The sequence below is a fragment of the Parambassis ranga genome, chromosome 7, assembly GCF_900634625.1.
Source record: "Parambassis ranga chromosome 7, fParRan2.1, whole genome shotgun sequence".
Lineage (NCBI taxonomy): Eukaryota > Metazoa > Chordata > Actinopteri > Ambassidae > Parambassis > Parambassis ranga.
This window is the reverse complement of record NC_041028.1, coordinates 4,798,820-4,820,088: the sequence shown is the minus strand read 5'-3', so window position 1 is coordinate 4,820,088 and position 21,269 is coordinate 4,798,820. Positions and strand designations below refer to the sequence as shown.

The window sequence follows — 21,269 nt, the reverse complement described above, 5'->3', positions numbered from 1 at the left end:
AAACCTGATTTTATATTTTAAAACATCGATCAGTGCTGACTGTGATATTGGATTTGCCAGTAGGGGGCAATGTGTGCACAGTATTTTCTGCTGCTTTACAGCTTAGCCTGCTCCTAGTGAGACTCCAAATATTTCATTTTTACAATTTAGGCTATTTGACATATATTTTCTGGTTTTGTTTAGTCTGCTCTGTGGTCTTAATCCAGTCAGTTCTTCTTCTCCAAAACAGGAACTGATCAGTACTTTCGTTTTTACTCACTAAAGTTCACCTCAGAAAGTGGTTGTTGTGTCACTCTTTCCTGAATGCTTTTATTTTACTTGTTTGATGTGTTAAATAAAAACTGTAATGTACAGTGAGGAAAAAACACAAAAACTGCCAAAGCAGGTGAATGATTTTAATCAATAACCAACAATAAACAGTAATAATAAACAATATGTTTTGATGTAATTCCTGATTTCATCTAAACTTAAAACAATTTCTGAGTTTGTTTAAATCACTTTAAAGCTAAAGGAATTAACCTTGATGTTTAGTTGTTGTAGAATGCAGTAGGTGCTGTTCACACCTATTGAAGTGTGAATATGACAATGGTTTATGTTGCTTTAAAAAGAGCAGCACATCCTCTGGTCTGCTGACCTCATTTTGTTTTGGTTTTGTTTGTTTTTGTTTTTTTTTGTGCAAGACACAAATTCAGACTCTACAAGGAAACATGTTATTCTGAAAGCAGAGTTACCCACAATAAATTACATACACACAAAGTTAGTCAGAGGATCTGCATGAAGTCACCAATCAGGACAGACATTCAGCTGCACAACCTGTGCTGCCATCGCCTCGAAGACCTGATGTGGAAAATCTGAATGATCAGAAAAAGAGACAAAAAAAAGAAAACGACAAAACATGTCTGTGAGTTAAGCTGGAACGAAGCCCACCCACAGTGCATGTAAGGAAAACAACAGAAACCCCTGAACATAGCTGTGGTTAGAGGAAATGGTATCTAAGAGATGGAGAGAGTTCGCCTACAGTCTTGTCACCAAAAACAGGTAAAAAAAAAATGTGTCTGCAGTGCAGAAAGCAGGGCTGTCAGATGTATGTATTAAAAACAAGTAAATGAAACAGAAATGAGTAAATTACCACTGTTTATTAGTTCCTTTGAGTTGTGCTTAGTCTTGATAAATACTGACCTTTGCTCAGCATTCTCCTCACAGGACTTAAATAGCCTTAATAATTACATTCTCTTCAGCGGTGGCGAAAAAAAAGCTTCTCAGGTTTGCTTTGCACTCACTTTGCTTCCATATCTCTGCTCAGCAGAGTGTCACATCTGTGACCAAAGGTCATCTGCACTGCTTGTTCCTGCCATTAGCGCTCACCAAAAGGCTCATCAGGTACCATAACAGTTTTTGCACTTTCACCATCTGTTTGGATAGGCCCTGGCATTAAAAACCACTTGGTTAGCTGGTTTCAGACTCAGCATTTGTCACTGTGGGTCAACAAAATGTCTAATATAATTCAGCATGTTTTTACTTGTTCCTTTGGAGACCTCAAAACTGTAAAACTACAATCTAGATTATCTCAAAGTATCAGATTCCTACATTTTAATTAAAGCACATAAAGCACATGTGTCAATATATAATCCTCTTTATGACTTCTTAGATTGTTTGTAGAAAATAAACAGTATATTTACCCAGATGGTGAACAGAGAGAGAATGATTTTGGCCACTGCTAAGGCCACGTAACCAACGACGCTCCAGACGACGGGCAGGTCCTGGCCTTGTTTGTGACAAGGCTGGCTGGAGAGAGTCATGTTTGTCAAAGTGTTCGGCACTGTAGTCATTTCAAGCTGGGTTGTGCATTCTGTGATTAAAATAAGAGAAAGTGAAGATTATTTTATTGTCAAGTTGCATTCTTTATGCATATTATATGTTACTATTTATTTAATGCACATTAAAACCTCTACTGTAAATGTATAGCATTGTGTGCGTTTTTGCAATATTTTTGGTCTTAAATGACCAAAATAATCCAATTATTTTCTTTTTTATTGCAGAAATTCAGTATCTTATCTTATACAGATTCAACTGTAACTGTCAAATATCATTTTAAATGACCTTTAAATGAATAATCGTTCCATTCAGTTCCAGTTAATATAAGATTATATAATGCAGGGATGACGGATCTTAACTTCGAGGCTTACCGTGAACTGTGAGGTGGACTTCATAGTACTGGTTTTTACCCCCTACTTTTGCATGGATGGCACATTCGTATCTGCCTGAATCTTCGGGCGTCACTCCGCCCAGCAGCAGACTCTGTTTGTCTCCAAGACTGGCGTCCCGATGATACTTGTAGCGCTGTGGGGTGTGGACACCGTTACCTCTGATGATGCCTGCTTTTTCATTGTTCATGAACTGTACAAACCAAAAACAGACATTTGTATTTTAACAAAATGGAACAAATCATATCGGCCTTAGAGCATGAAGTGGGGTGACCGACCTTGTACCATGTCACTGAGAGGAAATCTGTGGAGTTACTGACACCCGGACACTGAAGAGCAACATCTGTGTTGCAGGCTGCTTGGAGCTGACTCTGTGTGGCATAATGCACCAGCAGCAGCTAAGAAAGTGTTCAGAGAGCATCTTTTAGATTCCAGGAATGAGAAATACAACAAAATGTTTCAATAGTGGTATAAATTTGAGGCTCACCTTAATGAACAACACCGCCTGGCACATCTTTTAAGCTTCATCTGAGTGGGACAGGAGAAGTGATTTTTTGTCACTTCACTTGAAATGCCTACAGTTTCCTGTCAGTGACACATCTGAAGTGAGCGTACACATACGCCACCATGTGGTGGTGGAAGACAGTCACATCATTTCTGTCTTCTTATATTGTGTCATCTGGTTGAACAGCCAGCTCCGGCAACCTGTTTGGCTTCATTAAAAGGCAGCTTAAAGAAAAAGGAACACAACAACATTTTTAGTAGCACACAGTTGTATCATCTCTTCTGGAACAGCCTCTTCTCCTTTACCTCCTTTCTCATGTCAACCATAAGAAACTTAAACTAAGCCTTTTGGTTGGAGGGTGAAGAGGGTTAATTTGTATAAAGTTTTTAAATTGTCTGACTCTATTGTCTTTAGTAACTAAAAACAGGTTTAGAATACATCCACACATTTATGACGGTCCAATAATAAATCAGAACCCCCCCCCCCAAAAATGGTTTTATTCTCATCTCTAGTGGTCTGAAATAGGTAGGTCAGGTAAAATAGGAAATCATATTGCAGCATACAGTGGTAGAGGCCCTTCAACAGGAGGAGGCAGTTAAAATAAAATCAAGATAATGACAGAAAAATGTCAATTGTATAAATAAAAAAGTGATATCATTCTTTATTTTGGGTTGTTTTTCTTTTATTTCCTTCCATGCTGCATAGAAATCATTTAACAACCAAGCGACATGACAAACAAGCGAAGCAATCTGCACCCCCGCCTGGCAGCATGACTCATGTTGGACTGAGTCCCACCTTTTTTTTGTGTACAGTGGTACATCGTGATGGTCTGTTCGCTGATTAACATACTTCTGTAGATATCTTAACAACCCCATGAAATAACATTACAGCTGTAACATTCTCACATTCTGTTGACTTTAGTTTTGACATACACACACACACACACACACACACACGCTGACGACAGCAAAACATATCATGAAACAATCAGGATGTTTGTCCTGATCACTGGTGTCATTCCTTATTTGGTATTTCTTCAATCAATGTGGAGGTAATACTGCAGTAAAGTGAGCCAGGCAACACAAGGATTTTAGTTGCATGTCTATACAAGTTATTACGGTATGGGTGCTCAGGGCAGCCAAAAAAGGCAAAGAAAAGGTCCAGATTTTAATAATTATTTATTAGCTTATCGTAAAAACGTTCATTTGTACAATGTATGGAATCCAGTGTTTCATCTGTAAACATCCTCTGGACAGGAGATGCTGCATTAGTGGATGACCCGCTGACCTACATGAGTATATTGATAATATTGTGGAAATAATATCATCTATAGTTGTGCATAATTTTGACTAAATAAAGAGGGGAAAGTGCAGAATATTTTGGGTATGCAATGTCTTTACTTGCAGACACTGAGCAAAAGGCTCACATCAATCTCACTCACCCACGCACACACACACACACATAAGTCTGGCTCATCCTGTTGTTTTTATGGCAGGGAACTCCCCATTGTCTCCCTTCAAGCATATTATTTGTATGTGTCGCTCTTGTTGACAAAGGAGGTCGATATATGGTTATTAATAGCAGAGCTGCTTTATGGAAAAGGGAAGAGTGAGGTCTTTGGATTCCACCATCTGCATTAAACAATACCTCATTCAGCAGCAGCTGGCACATACAAATTTACTGATGTTACAACCGAACATCACTGGAAATGAGAATTTTTTTTTTGGACACTTCCTATTGGACAGCAGTGCCTGCAGCTGTGAGCAGCTTCAGATCTGTGACCGGGAGTAATCACAGCATGAGAAACAAACAACACATATGAAAGCAAGACTCCATATTTATGAAATATCTCTCAGTTGCAGATGTGCTGATATCCAAGTGCTAGAATTTAGAAAACCTTCACCTAGTTAAGCACATGGGAGTTTTAAAGTTTATACAAACTATGTGTCATAATGAAACCATGTGGTCAAAAGGTCCATGGTTAGAAACTGCTCCGACTCAGGCATCAAAGCTGTGATTCTCTGAAGGTTTAATTGTTAGTGTAAATGTAAGTGTTATGTGTGCATGCATGTGTTTGATTCTGCCTCACTGTGTGTGTAGTTAAAGGGTGTTACACGCCACGGTAAATCCCAGAGGTTGTTAGCACGCCCAGCTGCTAGTTCAGGTCTCCATGTTTCTGTCAGCGAGGTTGTTCAGTGCACACTCTTTCGCCTCTGATTGAGGAAATCCTCTGACTGTTTGCTCTGTTTGCTAAAATGAAACGTCCCAATGGTTCCGGCATCTCTCCCACAGGTCCCGTACATGGAGACTTTCCCATGAAGCCCGTGCATGTTTACTGGGGTTTGACAGATATATGGCTCTTTGATGGGCCATAACACTACCAACGTTTCTGTGCTGGTGAAGGGAAGAGATGATAGGCTTTTTGTCTGGGTCCCTCCTGCATGCTATTGTTGCTAAACTGCTTATTTAAAGGGAAATCAAATGTGATATAAGCTAATGCAATTTTATCAGACCTCTCACGAGTGAGATGAAGCACCACCGCTGTCAGTGAAAGCTGACGAGAGTCTCACACATGTGAGAACGTGTTGCTGACTTTACCCTGCAGCACACTACGCAGGCGTCTTTGACGTAAAATAATGAATGTTTTTAGCTAGCTTCATGTCGGAGCTGCCATGTTTCCATAGATGAGCAGTCAGAGTATTTTTTCCTCCCCACTTTGATCTGGATGTCTTTGTGTTTTTGTACGGTTGAATTAATCTTTGGCTGAAATGATTCCTGTCTTTGTGAAGAACCTGAGGCTTCCCTGCTTCAATTGTTTATTTAAGGAAGCACAAACCCCTTTAAATCTGTATTACTGGATCACCTCTGCGCTTTGGCAAGCTGCTGATTGCTGGTGGTTGATTGTCCAAGCCTGCAATAGAACAGAGCAGTATTACGACGGCCTGCATTGTTCCCTGATTTCTTCTCTGGGATTTCCTCTTACCAGTTCCCCCCGCCCACACTTTTCTATTCTACAGCCCTCCATCATCCTCCCAGTGTATGAAGGCCTTGCCAAATTCTCTGGCACATGAAAACAATTGTTCTTGTGTGTTTGAGAAGACACAACCGGCTCCTCAGACGGGGTTTTATCCCCACAGTAGCTCAGCTGACAGCCTGGCAGACAGACTTCCTCCTCTTCCTTTTGGAAAGGTGGTCATGTTCAGTAAAATCGGAAGCAAAGCATCTGAGCTTCGAGCCACAGAGTGACTCAGAACCATTAATATCTTTGACATGCAGGTGGGGGTGAGGGGCCATCTCCCCAGCCTCGGTGAGCATCTGAAACATGCTGAGGTGGACTCTGGGAGAGCAAAAGCTATTAAAATATTACCATGTGCAGGTTTGTTTCTAACAACAGCTCTATGGCAAGACTACAAAATGCTGCAGATAAGCACCCATCTGGGAATCAGGACTGCACTCCCAGATGATGCTAGAGGGGGGAAAAAAACCCTCCTTACATCCTTCCTGTTTCTGGATCATCTATTTCAACTTTTTTTTCGTGGGTGAAGCAAGAACAGGAACACGTTTGAGCTGTCTGAGCAGTGATTTGTGTTTCATCCGTAAAGGTGTTTTCACAGAGACATTGCTTCCAATGTGCTTCCTAAATGTGACGACTTCCTCTTCTGTGTGTTTAGATCACATAACTGTCAGTCAGCATGAACACATTTACTCTTTTCTTCTGCTTATAGCTGTCTGAAAAGATAGAGACCAGAACATTAAGCTGCAATCTGAAAGACACAACAACACACCAAGCATCCAAAGTGCAGACATTAGGAAACAATCTTACATCCTCAGTGTTGTTTTATGTGCATTTTAATTTAACCTTATTTGAGGCTTTTTACATTGAGTCCTATGACCCATCTCCTAGCTTTACTTCATATTTACCATCATTTATATAAAATTACAAAGACTTGATGCAACATCTGTCAAATAAAAATGACACAGAGCATAAATAAGATATATCACAAGCACTGTTTTGTTCTTGTTGTTTACTGTGTTTCACAAAAAAATCTCATTATCTAGGTCATTTTTCATCTTAGGTCACAGAACTGTCAGACGGAGGAGGTCGTCTAGCTTCATTTCACCTTCCTGCACAGAATCTCAGTGGGGATTAAGAGATGTGAGCGTCTGAGGAAGAGGAAAAACTCACCAAAGCGGAGTGGTAAAACCTCTGCAGCGGTCCCCAGGTGGATCCTCCTGTCGGACATGTTAAACAGATCCACACTGACCTTATCTGCTGTCTGTGCTTTTGATACTGTAGTCTTGCCATCAATTTTGTGCTTGTCACAAAAAAAAAGTTTCCTTCCCATATTGCTGAAAACTCACTATGGTTTGCGCACTGTGATGAGCACCAGAGAGCCGTACATCTGGGTCCCAGCGCCAGATGATGTCAAGACTGGCGATGACCCAAAGCCCACCGCACAGAGAGTTCCTCAGAGGGGTCGGCTGAGCGTTGTTTTCCCTTCCTTTGCCTATACGTGACATCTTCCTGCCGGAGGGAGCCTCAGGGAGCCATTTGAGGAGGCCCAGTCCCTGACCACAGAGGACAAATTTGACTTATCCTGACAGAGCAGGTGGGGGAGGAAGGGAAACTCAGACCCCCAGCATGCACCTTTTAACTGCCTAAAAATTCACCTTCCATGAAGCCTCTGCCTCATCACCGGGGAGTCTTCCTCTGTCATTTTAAGTGACTACGTTTTGCAGTCTTATTCAAAGCGATGCCAGACAGGAACTCTGGCTCAGCTGTCTGTGTGTCAGAGCTGCAATCTGCCTGTTTCACATTCACTACACTGACTTTTTTAGACTGGAAACAGTCCCACAGAGACTGGGCTGCATTTGCTTAACGGTTATGAAATATTTTTCCAGTGGAAGTTATGGAGGCAGGAAAACATAACAGCTGCAAGAGAAAAGTTAAATGCAAGAAAATAAATAAATATTTGTTACGATGAGAGTAAGTGCCTGACATAGAAACTCAACTGCTAATAGGAAAGTTATCTTTAGGACATGATCTGGAGCTATATCTGCGTCATTTACCAGGATAACTTGTCATTAAGTTTTCCCTTTAGTGCTCCACTGTAACCTCTGACCTCTCACCCCATCTCTCCCTGTCCATTGGGCCCACAGCAGTGATTTATCCCTATGACATACCAACAGCTGTGTTGGGGGCTCTGAACAGAGTGTGGGGCTACTATTAGCCGTGACTAATCTATAACAGACTTCAAAAAACACCAATCGTGAGATTTTGGGGGGAAATTTACCAGTCAGTGACACCAGAAACCCCGGACCTTTTTTGTTGTTGTGTCAAACGGAATTTGGCAACAGTAATGCAAACAATGCATATTTTTGTATGTATGTATGTGGAATCTTTAAAATCAGACAAAAAAAAGCACATTTTATAGCTCTTAAACAGTGATTTGGATCTTTTTTTTGAGTTTGGTCAAACTGAAAAATGTTTCTAAATAAAAGTTTTTGTCTAAAATCACACAAATCCACACTTTCTAGATTTACTTGTCATTAAAAATCTTGCCATAAATGCAAGAAATGCTAAGTATATTCTGAATGACTGCTTATCATGAGTTAACTGACCTTTAAATTTAAAACTGTAATAAGAGGAAAATTGCTGTATTTTGATAAAATATATTTTATTTAAAACTTTTTTCAAACAAAAAAAAAGACCAAAAAAACCCATAAGTTCCAAGCAAATGCACTGCATCTTTGAAAAGCTTATGCTTAAAAATGTCTCAGTCAAGTATAAATAGTCTCTTCTTTGGTTCAATCCTCTGATCCAGCATGTGTACATGTGTCCGTGTGTCTGCAAAACCAGCTTTGACTCTTCCCTGAGAAAGTCTTTGAGGATTTTCAGGTTGCAAAATCATTCACTGGTCTCCAGTCAGCGTCTCATTCGCAGCGGTCCCAGCCCTCTCATTTTCAGACAGTCTTTTCCATCCTTTATCTGGAAAGAGAGGAAGGATTGAGCAAAAATTAATCATCATCAAATAACCTCAGCGTGTTTCTCAGCGTCTCTACTCGTTATATGTTATATGTTTTACACACATATATCATACAGAATAACAAACAGACATCTGTGTGTGGAATTTATGGCGAGCGCCAGGATATGCGCAGTGCGTAAAAGTGCACTTTGACGCACAGAAAACTGACCATGATTTAGTATCTGCAGATATGAGGGACATATCATGCCTTAGAAATGTGAAGTAAAGACTTTATATTTACCCCTTTTCTCTGGTTGCTCAAACAGAAGGTGCAGATGGTCCGTGGCTGCTTCGCCCCGCTCTCTCCCTGCGCATGACCCACGCCGAGACACGGCTGTCCATCAGCGACACCGTCTCCAATAAGAAGCACGTTGGCCAGATGGGAAATGTAGCTGGAAGCCAGTCGAAGGGTTTCAATCTTGGATAGTTTTCTGTCCACCGGTTCGGTGGGTATGAGAGTCCGGAGAGCTGTGAATGCCGTGTTGACGCTCTTGGTCCTGCCTCTCTCCCGGGCATTAGCTGCGCTCCTCTGCTTCATGACCACCGCGGGCTCCCCTTCCAGTTTGTGTGAAATCCGCGTTTGCTTCTCGGTGGAGTCGCAGTAGCTTTGCTCAGAGCTGCCGTCGCTCTCGCTCCGGTTCTCGTCGTCCTCTGACGTGACAGTGAAGTCCGAATAGATCAAGTGCGTGGCCACAGGCCGCAGCATGGCGAAAGTCATCTTTAAAAGTTTCCCGCTCCAGATCCTCTGCGCAGTCCGTCCAAAGAAACACACTCAGAAAGCGTTCCTACATCTCACCATAGCACAAAGTCTGTAGCACACAATCCCCCGGTGAAAAGATGAAGACTTTTAAAAATGCAGGGCGACTTCTCATCAAGTCTGCTGGTCTGGTTAGAGATGGACTCAGACTACCTGGTCAGCTGGACTCTTATAGCTGGATGGGAGGAGCTGCCAGCAGGACACACAGTTACAGTAGCTTCTCAAGTGGACCATTAGAGACAACAGATATGTGGTCACACTTTATATGAAAGGTACAAATAACACAATGTTTTTTTTATTTAAAGAATACAAGAATTCTTACTCACCATTGGAGTCACTGGCAGCATCATCAGTTAATATGTGACACAATTAGCCTAATTAAAGTTACATAAAACTTTATTTCAGACCCATATCAGCCTCTCTAAAAGCAGAGGAGAACCTGCACTTGATTCTAAGCATGAAATGCTCCAAAAGGCACGATAACTTCAGAATTGTAAAAAAGTGAGTAGCACAGATTCATGTCTCATCCTAGGTTAACACATTCATTAAACCACTCCAAGTTGCATCATGTAAGCATCACTTTAACCACAAAATCAACTTGATTTGATGTATTATTGTAATGTAATACATCTATAAAATGTACATTATCTTTGAATGGATCATGGTTTTCTATGTAAAAACAATGTAAAAGCAGCAGCTGATAAATGATCATTAAATTAAACTTAAGTAGAAGTAGCTGTTAAGACTAAATGCACCATACACAGGATGCTAAATGTCTGATTATAAATGTTTGTATTTTAAAGGAATTAAAGGAGTAAAGTTTTCTTTGCAGTTCTTTTACAGTCAACTACCTTGTGTTGAGTGTGACATATTTATTGTCCTGCCACCCGCTGAGGTCTGTTTTTGTTGGCTAGTAAAACAAGAATGAAGAGAATTTCTCCACAAAGCTTCAGCTTTCCCCACATTTAAACACAGCTTAGTGTTCGACTTTACAGCTGCTGAACGTCAAATGTAAGAAACACGTTTATCTTTATTTTTCCCCCTATATGTAGCACAGCAGCAAACAGGCTTAAAACTCTTTAAGAGTAAATAATCCGGCTGCTTTTGGCTTATTGTGAGGATCACATGCTGGCCAGCAGGAGAAAGTTAAGTGTCAGTAAATAAACAATGAACAGATGATCCTGGAATGGCAAGGAGTTATTTGCTTGCTGCCTGGAGTTTAGAAAAACAAAGCGGTGGCAAATGGTTAATTTAGTCCCTCCAAAGCCACATCAGCAGACGCAAGCCACTTCAATGTGCTTCAGCTGCATCAACAGTCAGACATCAGACACCCACACTGTCTGCTGAAGGGTCTTTCAAAGGACACGAGCCAAACACAAGACGCCACAGAGCCAGAAGATGTGTGAATATTTCAGTCTGCAGAAGTCTCTGTAAATACTCAGCTTCAGCTGAATTTATGAAAATTATTATAAGCTCTGAAAGATACACAAACTGGTTTTTTGTCGTGAAATCTGATCGAGTAATAACATATTAAAGGTCTTAAAATGATATCGCTGGATGCTGGGAGTTTGAGTGTTTTAGGATTAAGCTGTGTTTGGTGTGTGAATCAGTTTCTTAGAATGATTTCACCGAAACGCTTGTGCTCATCTGGAAGAATCCACGTATCTACAGTGAATGAGTAAAAACATATTGGGTCAGACTTTTTGCAAAATGTCTCAGAGGCATGATGTCCCCGCAGCTGTTTGGTAGGTGTGTCTGATTCTGACACCCTCAGCTTGTTAACGGTTCTCTCTACATTCATTTAAAAAGGAAAATCAGGTGATGTTTTGTGTTTGAGTCGCTGTCAACAAATCCCCCCGGTAAGCTGAAAAATCAACAATGAGTGGATCCAGCTAACAAGAACTGTGTGTGTGTGTGTTGTTCCTCTGTGACATGATGCTCTATTGTTGTCCAAAAGCTATTAAAAAGACATCAGTAAGCTCAGTGCTGTTCCACTGTGTGACAAGTTCCTTTATTGCAATCAACATGGGCCCTGTGGTTTACTTTGAACTGATCGCGCGCGCGCGCGCGCGCGCGCGCGCACACACACACACACACACACACACACACACACACACACACACACACACACACACACACACACACACACACACACACACACACACACACACACACACACACACACACCACAGCCTGTTGTGATAGATACTCATCTAAAACCTGCTGAAAATAGTCTGCAGCAAATTCAGACAGGGCAAAATGAATTACATTTATAGATGGGACACACGCAGCCTCGGCCTTCTCATGAGATTTAGGAGGTTTGCGCCCCATTTTAATAGAATAGTGTTTGCAGCCATGTTTAGGCTAGGTTAGAGCCAGGTGTTGCAGAGAAAAATGACTTGGATTTGTGCAAGACCTTCACCCAGGTGACAGGAATCTGTGTCCCTGTGAGACCATTGATTTCTTCTATTTAAGAGCTTAATGTCATTTTGCTTTGGTCGTCACACAGTTTTATTCTTAGGCTTTGAAACACTGGGTTAGATTCAGAAAGAAATTAATCACATTTAAATGTTGACCCAGCTCTCTGCTGTTTTTGGCTTTTATGGTAAACAACATGTTTGACATGCTCTATATAGATACAACCATAGATGGGCTCATAGTCTCTTTGTGAAGATGATAACCTTGGTGATTAATTGGCCATAGGACCACTAGCTATTTCAATTGTACAGAAAAGTGTAGTTCTGAAGAAAAAGTACCACGAGCATCACTTGCAGTACTGCATTATAAGTCCTGGTCATCCAAAACCTGACCTGTCCCTTCATTGGTTGCCCGTCAAGTTTTAAAATCATTTTAATTTGATTTATTTTAAATGTTGCCTCTTGTAACTTCACAGGACACATACTGCCTTCTATCTGCATCTCAAGTCAACAGAGTGACCTTAAAGCTGGCATAATCAATGACTGCAGACAATTCCTTCTGATGCCCGGCAAAGACAAAGAGCGAAACACAACCTCTTGCTGTTATACCACATGTATACTTTCCACAAATCTACACAGTGAAAAAAGGTTTATGCACAATGCTTCTCAGTGGTGAGGTCAGAGGGTGGATACAGCTTTGCAAATCTGGCACAAATTACACGCTTGCAGCCACCAGTAGTCTGAGGGAATTCCGGATAGGAAGCTGTGAGAAACCCTTGTCGACTCAAACAACTAAACCTTAACTCCTTCAAGAGGATTTGGTTGTAATGCTTCCCCAAGTGGAACAAATGGGTGAGCTGCCTAAACAGAGATCATTTTTCAGCTTCATTTTAAACATAAACTTAACAGGAAATTTAGCAGTGTGACTAAGGCACTTTCTGAACTAAGACTGAGAATTTTATGTAGATACATCTTCCATAGAACTCTTCTAAAACATTTAATTAAAAAAACATTTTTTCACTTTGTTTTTAAGTGGCCAAGTGGTGGTTATGTGTACCATACAAGAAACAGAAAAAACTATTAAATACATCGTCATTGTCCATTTGTTCCAACAGAACAAGAGATGTAAAATAACTCCATAAATTATTTCCTAATTTTTACCTTAATAAAATATAATAATGCATACACTGGGATTATTATACAGAGCCTTGATTATTAATCATCTTGTCCACAACTGTCACAGTCTGTGGGACCTTAGTAACTACAGTTCTTATCACTAAACAGTCTAAACAGCTCAGCCATGTGGCTTGGACTCTCTGGATACACCATTTTTTCCCTAGATTACCAAGTAGTGTAGTAGCATAACATCAGAATGCACTGTTATCCATTATCATGGCAAAAATCATTTTAATACACAGTTTACTGTGTGGGTATATTGTTGCTTAAGAAACACAAACTTCAACAGCATTTACTTTTGTTATATATTTTTCCATCATTAATCACATTTTTGTTACAGCATTTATAAAATAGTCTCCTCAGATACAAGCATTTTGGGTACTTTGTTTGCATTTATGTTGCAGGAGAGAAACTACACAACGGAAGAGAGGATCAGACGTAGCTTAGAGTAACAGATGCTCATGAAGCGTGACGTAAGTTATCACCAAGCAATACCACATCAAATGATAAAGAGGTAACAGCAAATGACTATTGTGAGAATGCTGCAGGACCTGCACACTGCTGTGCACCACACTGGAAATTGATTGACAGCCACATTAAGCAAAAATGCCTCTTCAAGGAAACAGGTGCTCATCACACACGTACAAACAACTGACCCTGACCTCACAAAAATAAATGAATGAAAAAATAAGAAAAAAAGGCCTCAAGCGGTTCCTCCTCTTAGCCCATAAATTCCTCTGATCTGTTTAAATCCTCGAAGATAAAGCGTGCACAACCACCCATGGAAGCCACTCCCCGAAGCAACAGGTGCAATGTATTTTTTCATAACAGTATTGCGTGTCAAAACCCCTTTGAGGATACAGTTACTTCCAGACAGTGAGCAAGCTACAGGAAATCTTCTCACACGCGACGATTCAGAGGAGAAATTTAGAGTCCTTTAGGGCCGGTCCGTAAAGGCTGTCCCAGGTCTCCCTTCATTTCCTCGATGGTCACAGAGGGAGATCGTCCGGCAGCTCTGAGCTTGCATTGTGAAAGCGCTGATGTCGGAAAGGCCACGTCTTAATGTGCGGCTTACCTATATTATTCTGCAAAACTATAGTTCCTTCCTCCAAGACAGAGGCAAGGGAAATGCTGTCTGAGTTAATTTAGAGAGCAAGGCCAGGCTCAGGGTCAGAAACAACAACAAACAAACAGGGCATTTACAGATGGTTATCTGTGTTGCTGCATTTGTTCTCTTTAATGCACCTTGGATCGTGGTCTGAAGAGAAAGCCATTGAACCGGTTATGTTTACATCAGTCACACTTTGCTTCAGGAGATTCGAAACTGATACTGATTAAAACATGATAAGGGTAACTATGTGTTTTCCACTCGTTTATTATTAAAAGTCTGAAAGATCACAGAAAGAAATAAAAAATGACAAGAATAAAAGAGCGATGGGAAGAAAGAGTCTGATGTTCTCATAACACCAGACTCCTTCCACGAGCCATCTGGTCTATAGGCTCCTTTCTATTACTGTCATCTAGTGCTGTCTGGAACATCACAAGTTGACTGTGCATGAACAAAGTGGGTGAAAAACCCACACCAGAGCAAATGAGATTTTATCTATTTCTGACGAAAAAAAAAACATATTCACACTGTTACAAGAATAATTTTCCTTTAGTTAATAAAACCATGTGTCCCTCGGGACATATTGAATTCCTCACATAACTCTGAGGACATAAAGCAGGTCTGTGTCATCTGATTTCTAAAATTAAAACTAGTTCCACAGAAAAACACTACAGGGACATTCTGAAACAATTTCTGACAAAAATAGCTTCATCAAAAGTCAAGCGTATTTAAAATTCCCCAGAACTCAGTTGGAGGAAGACAGAATGCTACCTGTGTGTGGTTTCTTGCTCCGGGTTTTGCTAGCTCATTTACACACAGTGAAAAGCCATTTATAATCCTATCAGTGGGACGTGTTTTTAATTTTTAATTTAGTGTCCCAAAACTATGTAAACAAACAAATACATAATAAAAATGCATTTATTCATAGAATTACTGCACTTTAAAAACAGTGCAGATCCAAGCTATTGAATGACTGATATCCACTTAGAGATAGATTAGAAATACACAACTAATCAAAACATTTAACTAATTTCTGATTAAAAATGTCATGTGTTTATGTAAAGAGTTATGTTTCCCCCTGCTGGTAAATACTTTGCTCTGCAGTTACTAAAGTCCCGGCTGTGTTTGAGATCCAAACATCCAAAGAATCATCTCAAATCAGGCGTTGAAGCCCCCAGATAAGTGCTAAGGTCTGTGATGTTTGATTTGATGATCTTGGCTGGAACTGTTGGCATGTTCAGCCTCTGATAAGCAGCAAACCTGTGACAGCCTCCAAACGAGTAGTAGTAGTTTCCCCCCTCTCTGCCTTTGATCCAGAGCACATCAATCGGAGGAATAACGCTGATGTCTGCTGTCTCCTGGAAGGAAAGACAAACTGTCAGGTAATGCATACAAAACTGCTGCAGATTGTCGAAAATACAAAAGAAAAGGAAATAACACACGTTCATAAACTATTATGCTGGTGATTCACTGCGTTAAATGATCCTTTGAAACACAATACTATTGGAGTGAATTTAAAGTGAACATAAGCATCAAAACACAACAAAATATGCTAATGTGTGAACATTATATGATGGTGGTGTAGAAAAAAAAATGACATTCATCTTGCAGCTTTTAGAAAAACTGTAAGTATTAGCCACACTCCCAAAGACCAACTAACAACCACACAAAATGCTGAAAAATATTCTCTGCTACAGTGTCACATTAAGGCTTTGTACGCTATGGGTAACTGTAATTTACATGTACTGGTCATCAGCCACAACTTTAAACCCACTGACTGACAGAGGTGAAATTATTGTGGCATCATCTGGGCCCAGGGTTAGGACTTTTCAAATGATGTGTGTGTGGATTACACCGTCATGTGGTCCCAAGGAAGGACTACTGTAGCTTATATGGATTATTAAAATAGGCAGATGTGTTTATTGATAACCTGGGTAATCCCCGACAGTATTGTATGTTATCTTTAGTACACAACAATCACCTTTATAGTGTCCATTAGACTCTGGACTTTCTGCTCGTCCAGCACCGGAGGAAATGGTCTGATGATGACCTGTAGCGGGATGTTGTGGACCTCTTTGACGGTGTCCGAGTGAATCGACCTGTTGCCGCTGCTGTGTTTACCGTCAATCGCACCACACTCGCTGGACTGCGTCGACATGTTTCTCCTGAGAAAACAGACCAGCCTCACCTGAGTTTTAGTGTCGTGCCACAGCCGAAACATCTGCTACTTACGGGACTGTAGCCTGTTACACTGTTTTTCTTTACTTCCTGGAATTTGTCAGCGGAGTGCGTAATGCATCAACGGACAGTTTTGATTGGTCGTCTTCAGTGTCTATCACACATGCGCAATGGTCTCCCAGGTCTGTTAGAAGTTTTTAATTACTGCCCCAAGGTGTTACTTTATGTACTACATTTATGTATTTTAGCAATTCAATTATGGACTTTTTGTCACATAAAGAAATAATAGTCTTGTGTACAACGCTGACATGACTTAGAAGGTTAGCTAGCTAGTTGCTAGTATCCATATTAGCATTACAAAATTCATAGTTAACATGGCGAATTTGTTAGCAAGAAGTCACAACGCAAGCAGTTATGGAGCAGCAGCATCGTTTATTTGGAACCGTGTTCAGTACGATATTTAATCTGCTGTTTTTATATCAAAACAAACTATGCTGCCTAACCTGAGGTAAATGTGTCTCTTTAAAAAAACAACAATGTTTAGCAGAGGTAACAGGAGTTGCAGTGTGTTTGTAAACTACGTTGTCTCACTGTCTTTTGTGTTCACTTTTACATGCATGACTCCTGTTAGAGAAGGACAGTTATTACATTTAGCCAAGTATAAGTACAATTGTGCCTTTTGAATGAAGGCAACATATGTTATCATGAATTAAACACTAAATTGGCAATGAATGAACAACAATGTATTTATAGCCATTCATCAAGTAAACCTATGCTACACTGCTAAAAGGCCTATCTGTCCTTCATACATATTAATATGTATGAAGGACAGATAGGCTTTTTTGGGAGGCCAGTGTAAAAGCACAGTCAATTCTGTGTCATTTTTTAAGATCCCAAAGAAGAAATGTGGTATTTTTATGTGGATCTATGAAGCAAATTATCATTTTGCCAACAAAAAAAATGTGTTCTTAACTGACAAACAGACCATTATTGTTAACCTGCTCACAAGCAGGCCTGTTGAGTATTTTGTGGCATTTGCATGTTAGTATTTAACACATGAAAAACACAACACATTTCACGGCCAAATCTTTTCTCATCAAAATTCAAACCCAGTAATTAGTCTTGCAGTTTAAAAGAGACGCTTTAAGCCTAGAATCCTTTGTGACAATAGTTTTTAATGAGGTCAGTGTTTTGTATTATTGACTAGTGCATGTTATAGACTTTCTTCTTCAAAGTGAACTATTTCTTGATATTCTATTTTTGCATGGATTTTTCAAAGAACCAGCCAGGTTGCTGTGGTTACAAAAAAGGACGTCTGGGCTCACAGCTTTGCACAGGTAAGTGGAAAGCTTCAAAGACTCTGTGGCAGTGAAGCGGAAACAGAACTATTGTTGTTTTCTCCAGCCCACACTACAGTACAGCATCTTCTAATGAGACAATTAAAAATGATTTCTTGGACGGCAGAGGCAGGCCATTATATTGAATTATTACAAATTCTTTGAACTACAATGGCAGCAACTTTTATGTTGATTAATTGGTCACACGGGGATCAGTTACAACATGAAGGAGATCTATATATAGTAATCATTAACAACAGTAAAAGTATATTTTATACCTTTTGTAGAACAAAACAGAACAAAATCTACCCTGTAATGTGGGTGCTGCAGTGATTGTAATAAACATTTCTGCCTCATTGTGCAGTAACAGCAACAATCTGTTTATGATTTCCTACAAAAACAGCTTATCTTCAAAAGATTACACTGCCTACTTTGTTTCTTTAAACGCAATTAAGTTATCAGAAAACAAAAAAAAACTAAACCTAGACTTTAATGTGCCTGTATGGATAACAGAATAACTACTGTACCCCTGTGGGCATTCGCTGCTTTATAGCATAGTCAAGTTGCTGTCAATCAAAGGCCTCCTCATCATCACGCACCAAATAAAATCCAGCGTCACATGAAGGAGAAGAGATGCTGTCAGTCAAAGCATATAGACATGTAATTCATCTCCAGTGCTGAGGTGTGTTTCGAGTCCCACTACACTCTGTGTGACCCTCTGCTGTCACAGCAGGACTGTATTCTTGTTACTAACATATCTCAATTACTTAGATTGAGTTAGTCACACAGGTACAGCAGCAGGTCATGGAAGAACAGTTCCCACATAATGATTTGCTGTTAATATTAGATTTCAGTCCCCGTGGGATTGTCACACTTTGAGCAGCTGGAGAAAATTACCTGCCAGCTTTCCGACAGGGAAGTGAGCTATATTTATTTATGCCTTCCTCCTTTTTTTTTTTTTTTTTTTTTACACATTGACATGCTTTTAAAGTGATAATTATTCTGACGCCGATTTTCAGTCTTCAAACTATAGCTTTGTGATAGATGAAGGCACGTGAAATCATAACACGGTTTAGCATGTTTGTGCCTGAATGTGTGACTGATTTGTTCAGTGATGTTGATTATTCACTGCTGGCTCTCGCTGCCTAAATATGAAATTATTTTCTGCGCTATCTTCCTCCTCGTACAGCTGCCCAGGATGAGATTTCTGTTTAATGATCTTCTTTGCCTTGAAGTAAATTTGCTCTCCAAAGCTCATCCAATGAGAGAATGGAGTGGTGCTTGGAATGGAGGTTATTTCAATGTGGATTAAGCTGCAGTGCTTCTTCCTATTTATTAACCTTACATTCATTAACCTTACACCAAATACAGGAAAACAATGACATTTTGAAACCATTTAACCTTCAGTATTAACATAGAAAGTCTTGAAAGGACGGTGAAATAAAGTAAAATGTAACCGTATTTTCATTACGATCTAATCGGTAGATTATTTTGACTAATAAATATCACAAAATAGTGTCAAATGCCCCAAATAATTTTCTTAAAGCACACATATATTGAGTTTATTTCCACGTGACTCACAAAATTCTCAAGTTTGACCAGTAGAACTCTTAAAATGTTTTATTTGATCATCTTTCAAATAGCTGATGAAACTTATGTCGAACAGCTAATCCACTAATCACCGCAGCCCTGAATTCCAAAACCTCATAGCTGTAATTACTCTGCCATCCTCGTTTCTGCGTGCATTGTATATAAAGGAAAAGAGAAGCTATTTAAGGATGGCCCTCCTTGACTTTTGCCTGAGTGCTGATGACAAGTTGGATATCTTAGATGCATAAAAATACGATTTTGACACGACTTCAAAAAGAGAAGCATACGGACGAGGTGGACCCTCTGCCAACAGAGAGATGAGGAAACAGATGGGTTTTACACAAACAGCACAAACATCAAGAACACTGAGTTAAAGAGCTTGGCAGTCTCACTTGATGAAACAGTGAGGAATGGAGGCGCTTTTAATGAGCATCTCTCCTGTGATGCAGAATATGAAAAGACAAACTGTTAGCTCTTAAAGGGGCAGTTACAGTTGGTTGGTCCTTCCTGGTTGAACTGAATAGTTTTGACTTTCAGCGGTATGATTGCGGATAGTGTGGAGATATTGGTAAAATTGAGATTTTTTTTAAATAGAATAATGTAGCGCAGACAGCACTGTCATCACTATATTTTCATTCTCGCCCTCACTCATTTGCACTTGTGTATATATATATTACTTAAGATTACTTGCCTACCTTATTTTAAGCATTTCATTGCTCAGATGTCAATACAGTGCATATGACAAATAAATCTCTTTGAATCTCGAATCTTGTTTATGCTGACAGTTGGTGATCAGCCAACAGATGGCGCCAGATATATGAGGAAGGTCAGGGCAAGGCCCCGCACCAGTTGCAGGAGACCTGTATTCATATTTATTCCCTTAAAACAACTCTCCTGAAAAATTAAAAAAAAAAATGTTATAATTTTGAATTAGACAGTGGCCTCAGTTAATATATAATTTTCTGTAGATAATACTTGTTTTTAAAATTCTTCTCCCTGTGTTTTGGTTGAATCACTTAAACAAAACTCAAATAAATTCTCAAAAATGTTATTGTTCCACCAGCAATTCCAATATTGAATATACAGTTCATTGACAGAAAATAATGAAAAATGCTGGTTTCTTAAAATCACATGACATTCAACTGTTTATTTAAAAAATAGCCACAATTATCAGTGATTATTAATGATTTTCCAAATAATCGATACATCTACAAGCCAGAAAAAACATCAGATGCTGACCTGCAACCAAAATACTTTGACTATTGGAATTTTTGGTGCTTGGTTAAGAAATCAATCAACTTAAATAGCTCTAAAATCACTGTTCTCCTATTTCTAACAATATAAACAAATGTAGATTATTCTAGTTTGCGAGCTTTGTCTGTTGCTCTAGTTTTTTGCAGTAACCTTGTGGTAACCCTTCATCCCATCAAGGCAGTTTATATTTTATCTCAGACATTTGCTCAAAAGAGGACGGTGTTCTCAGGTCAATATCTTTTGAAGTGTGGGTGTAGCACGCTCAGTTTTGGAGGTTGTTTTTAATAATTTAGCTGATGTGCACTGAGTGGTGGTGATGGAAGGCGCTGGCTGTGTGCCGGCGGTGGAGTATTGCAGGGATATGTATGCAGGGCCATGGTCGCCCTACCTGCCTCCTGGTGGTGTTTGTTCACAGTGGCTGTTGTTACACACGCAGCACACCCACAGGTGATGTAATTGGATTCCATGGGTCCCCATTTTACAGTCCATTGCCATGTAATGAAATCAGTTATTTACTTTCATCATAAAATCTGATAAAGGACAACATCTGCCGGGGTAAAGTTTAAGTGAGTACTGCACATGAATGTTAAATGTGCGATCTGCAACATCCTGATCTGCAGCAGCACTCTGATCTGTGAGGGTGTGCACTCAAACCAAGGCTTGGTACTAAACTTGGCATTCCACTCAACATGTGAAAGCCAGTGCAACAATTTATTT

General features: G+C 39.8%; 3 protein-coding genes across 4 annotated transcripts; all 3 read right to left on the bottom strand.

Moving 5' to 3' along the window:
- Positions 1-393: 393 nt before the first annotated feature.
- Positions 394-2,771, bottom strand: LOC114439149 (uncharacterized). 2 transcript variants are annotated; one of them, XM_028410947.1, is made up of 6 exons: positions 2,692-2,771; positions 2,483-2,602; positions 2,187-2,397; positions 1,680-1,849; positions 1,281-1,425; positions 394-851 (listed from the first exon to the last, which is right to left on the bottom strand). In XM_028410947.1, exons 1-5 carry the CDS (start codon positions 2,716-2,718, stop codon positions 1,330-1,332), a joined length of 624 nt encoding a protein of 207 aa, XP_028266748.1. In that variant the 5' UTR covers positions 2,719-2,771; the 3' UTR covers positions 394-851; positions 1,281-1,329. The 2 variants fall into 2 exon arrangements, with proteins under 2 accessions (XP_028266748.1, XP_028266749.1); XM_028410948.1 differs by lacking the exon at positions 1,281-1,425.
- A 5,722-nt stretch (positions 2,772-8,493) lies between these two features.
- tcf15 (transcription factor 15) lies at positions 8,494-9,643 on the bottom strand. Its single transcript, XM_028410950.1, has 2 exons — positions 8,977-9,643; positions 8,494-8,698 (listed from the first exon to the last, which is right to left on the bottom strand). Exons 1-2 carry the CDS (start codon positions 9,451-9,453, stop codon positions 8,636-8,638), a joined length of 540 nt encoding a protein of 179 aa, XP_028266751.1. The 5' UTR covers positions 9,454-9,643; the 3' UTR covers positions 8,494-8,635.
- Positions 9,644-15,093: 5,450 nt separating this feature from the next.
- On the bottom strand, positions 15,094-16,465 carry srxn1 (sulfiredoxin 1 homolog (S. cerevisiae)). Its single transcript, XM_028410951.1, has 2 exons — positions 16,175-16,465; positions 15,094-15,551 (listed from the first exon to the last, which is right to left on the bottom strand). Exons 1-2 carry the CDS (start codon positions 16,412-16,414, stop codon positions 15,342-15,344), a joined length of 450 nt encoding a protein of 149 aa, XP_028266752.1. The 5' UTR covers positions 16,415-16,465; the 3' UTR covers positions 15,094-15,341.
- Between the last annotated feature and the right edge of the window lie 4,804 nt (positions 16,466-21,269).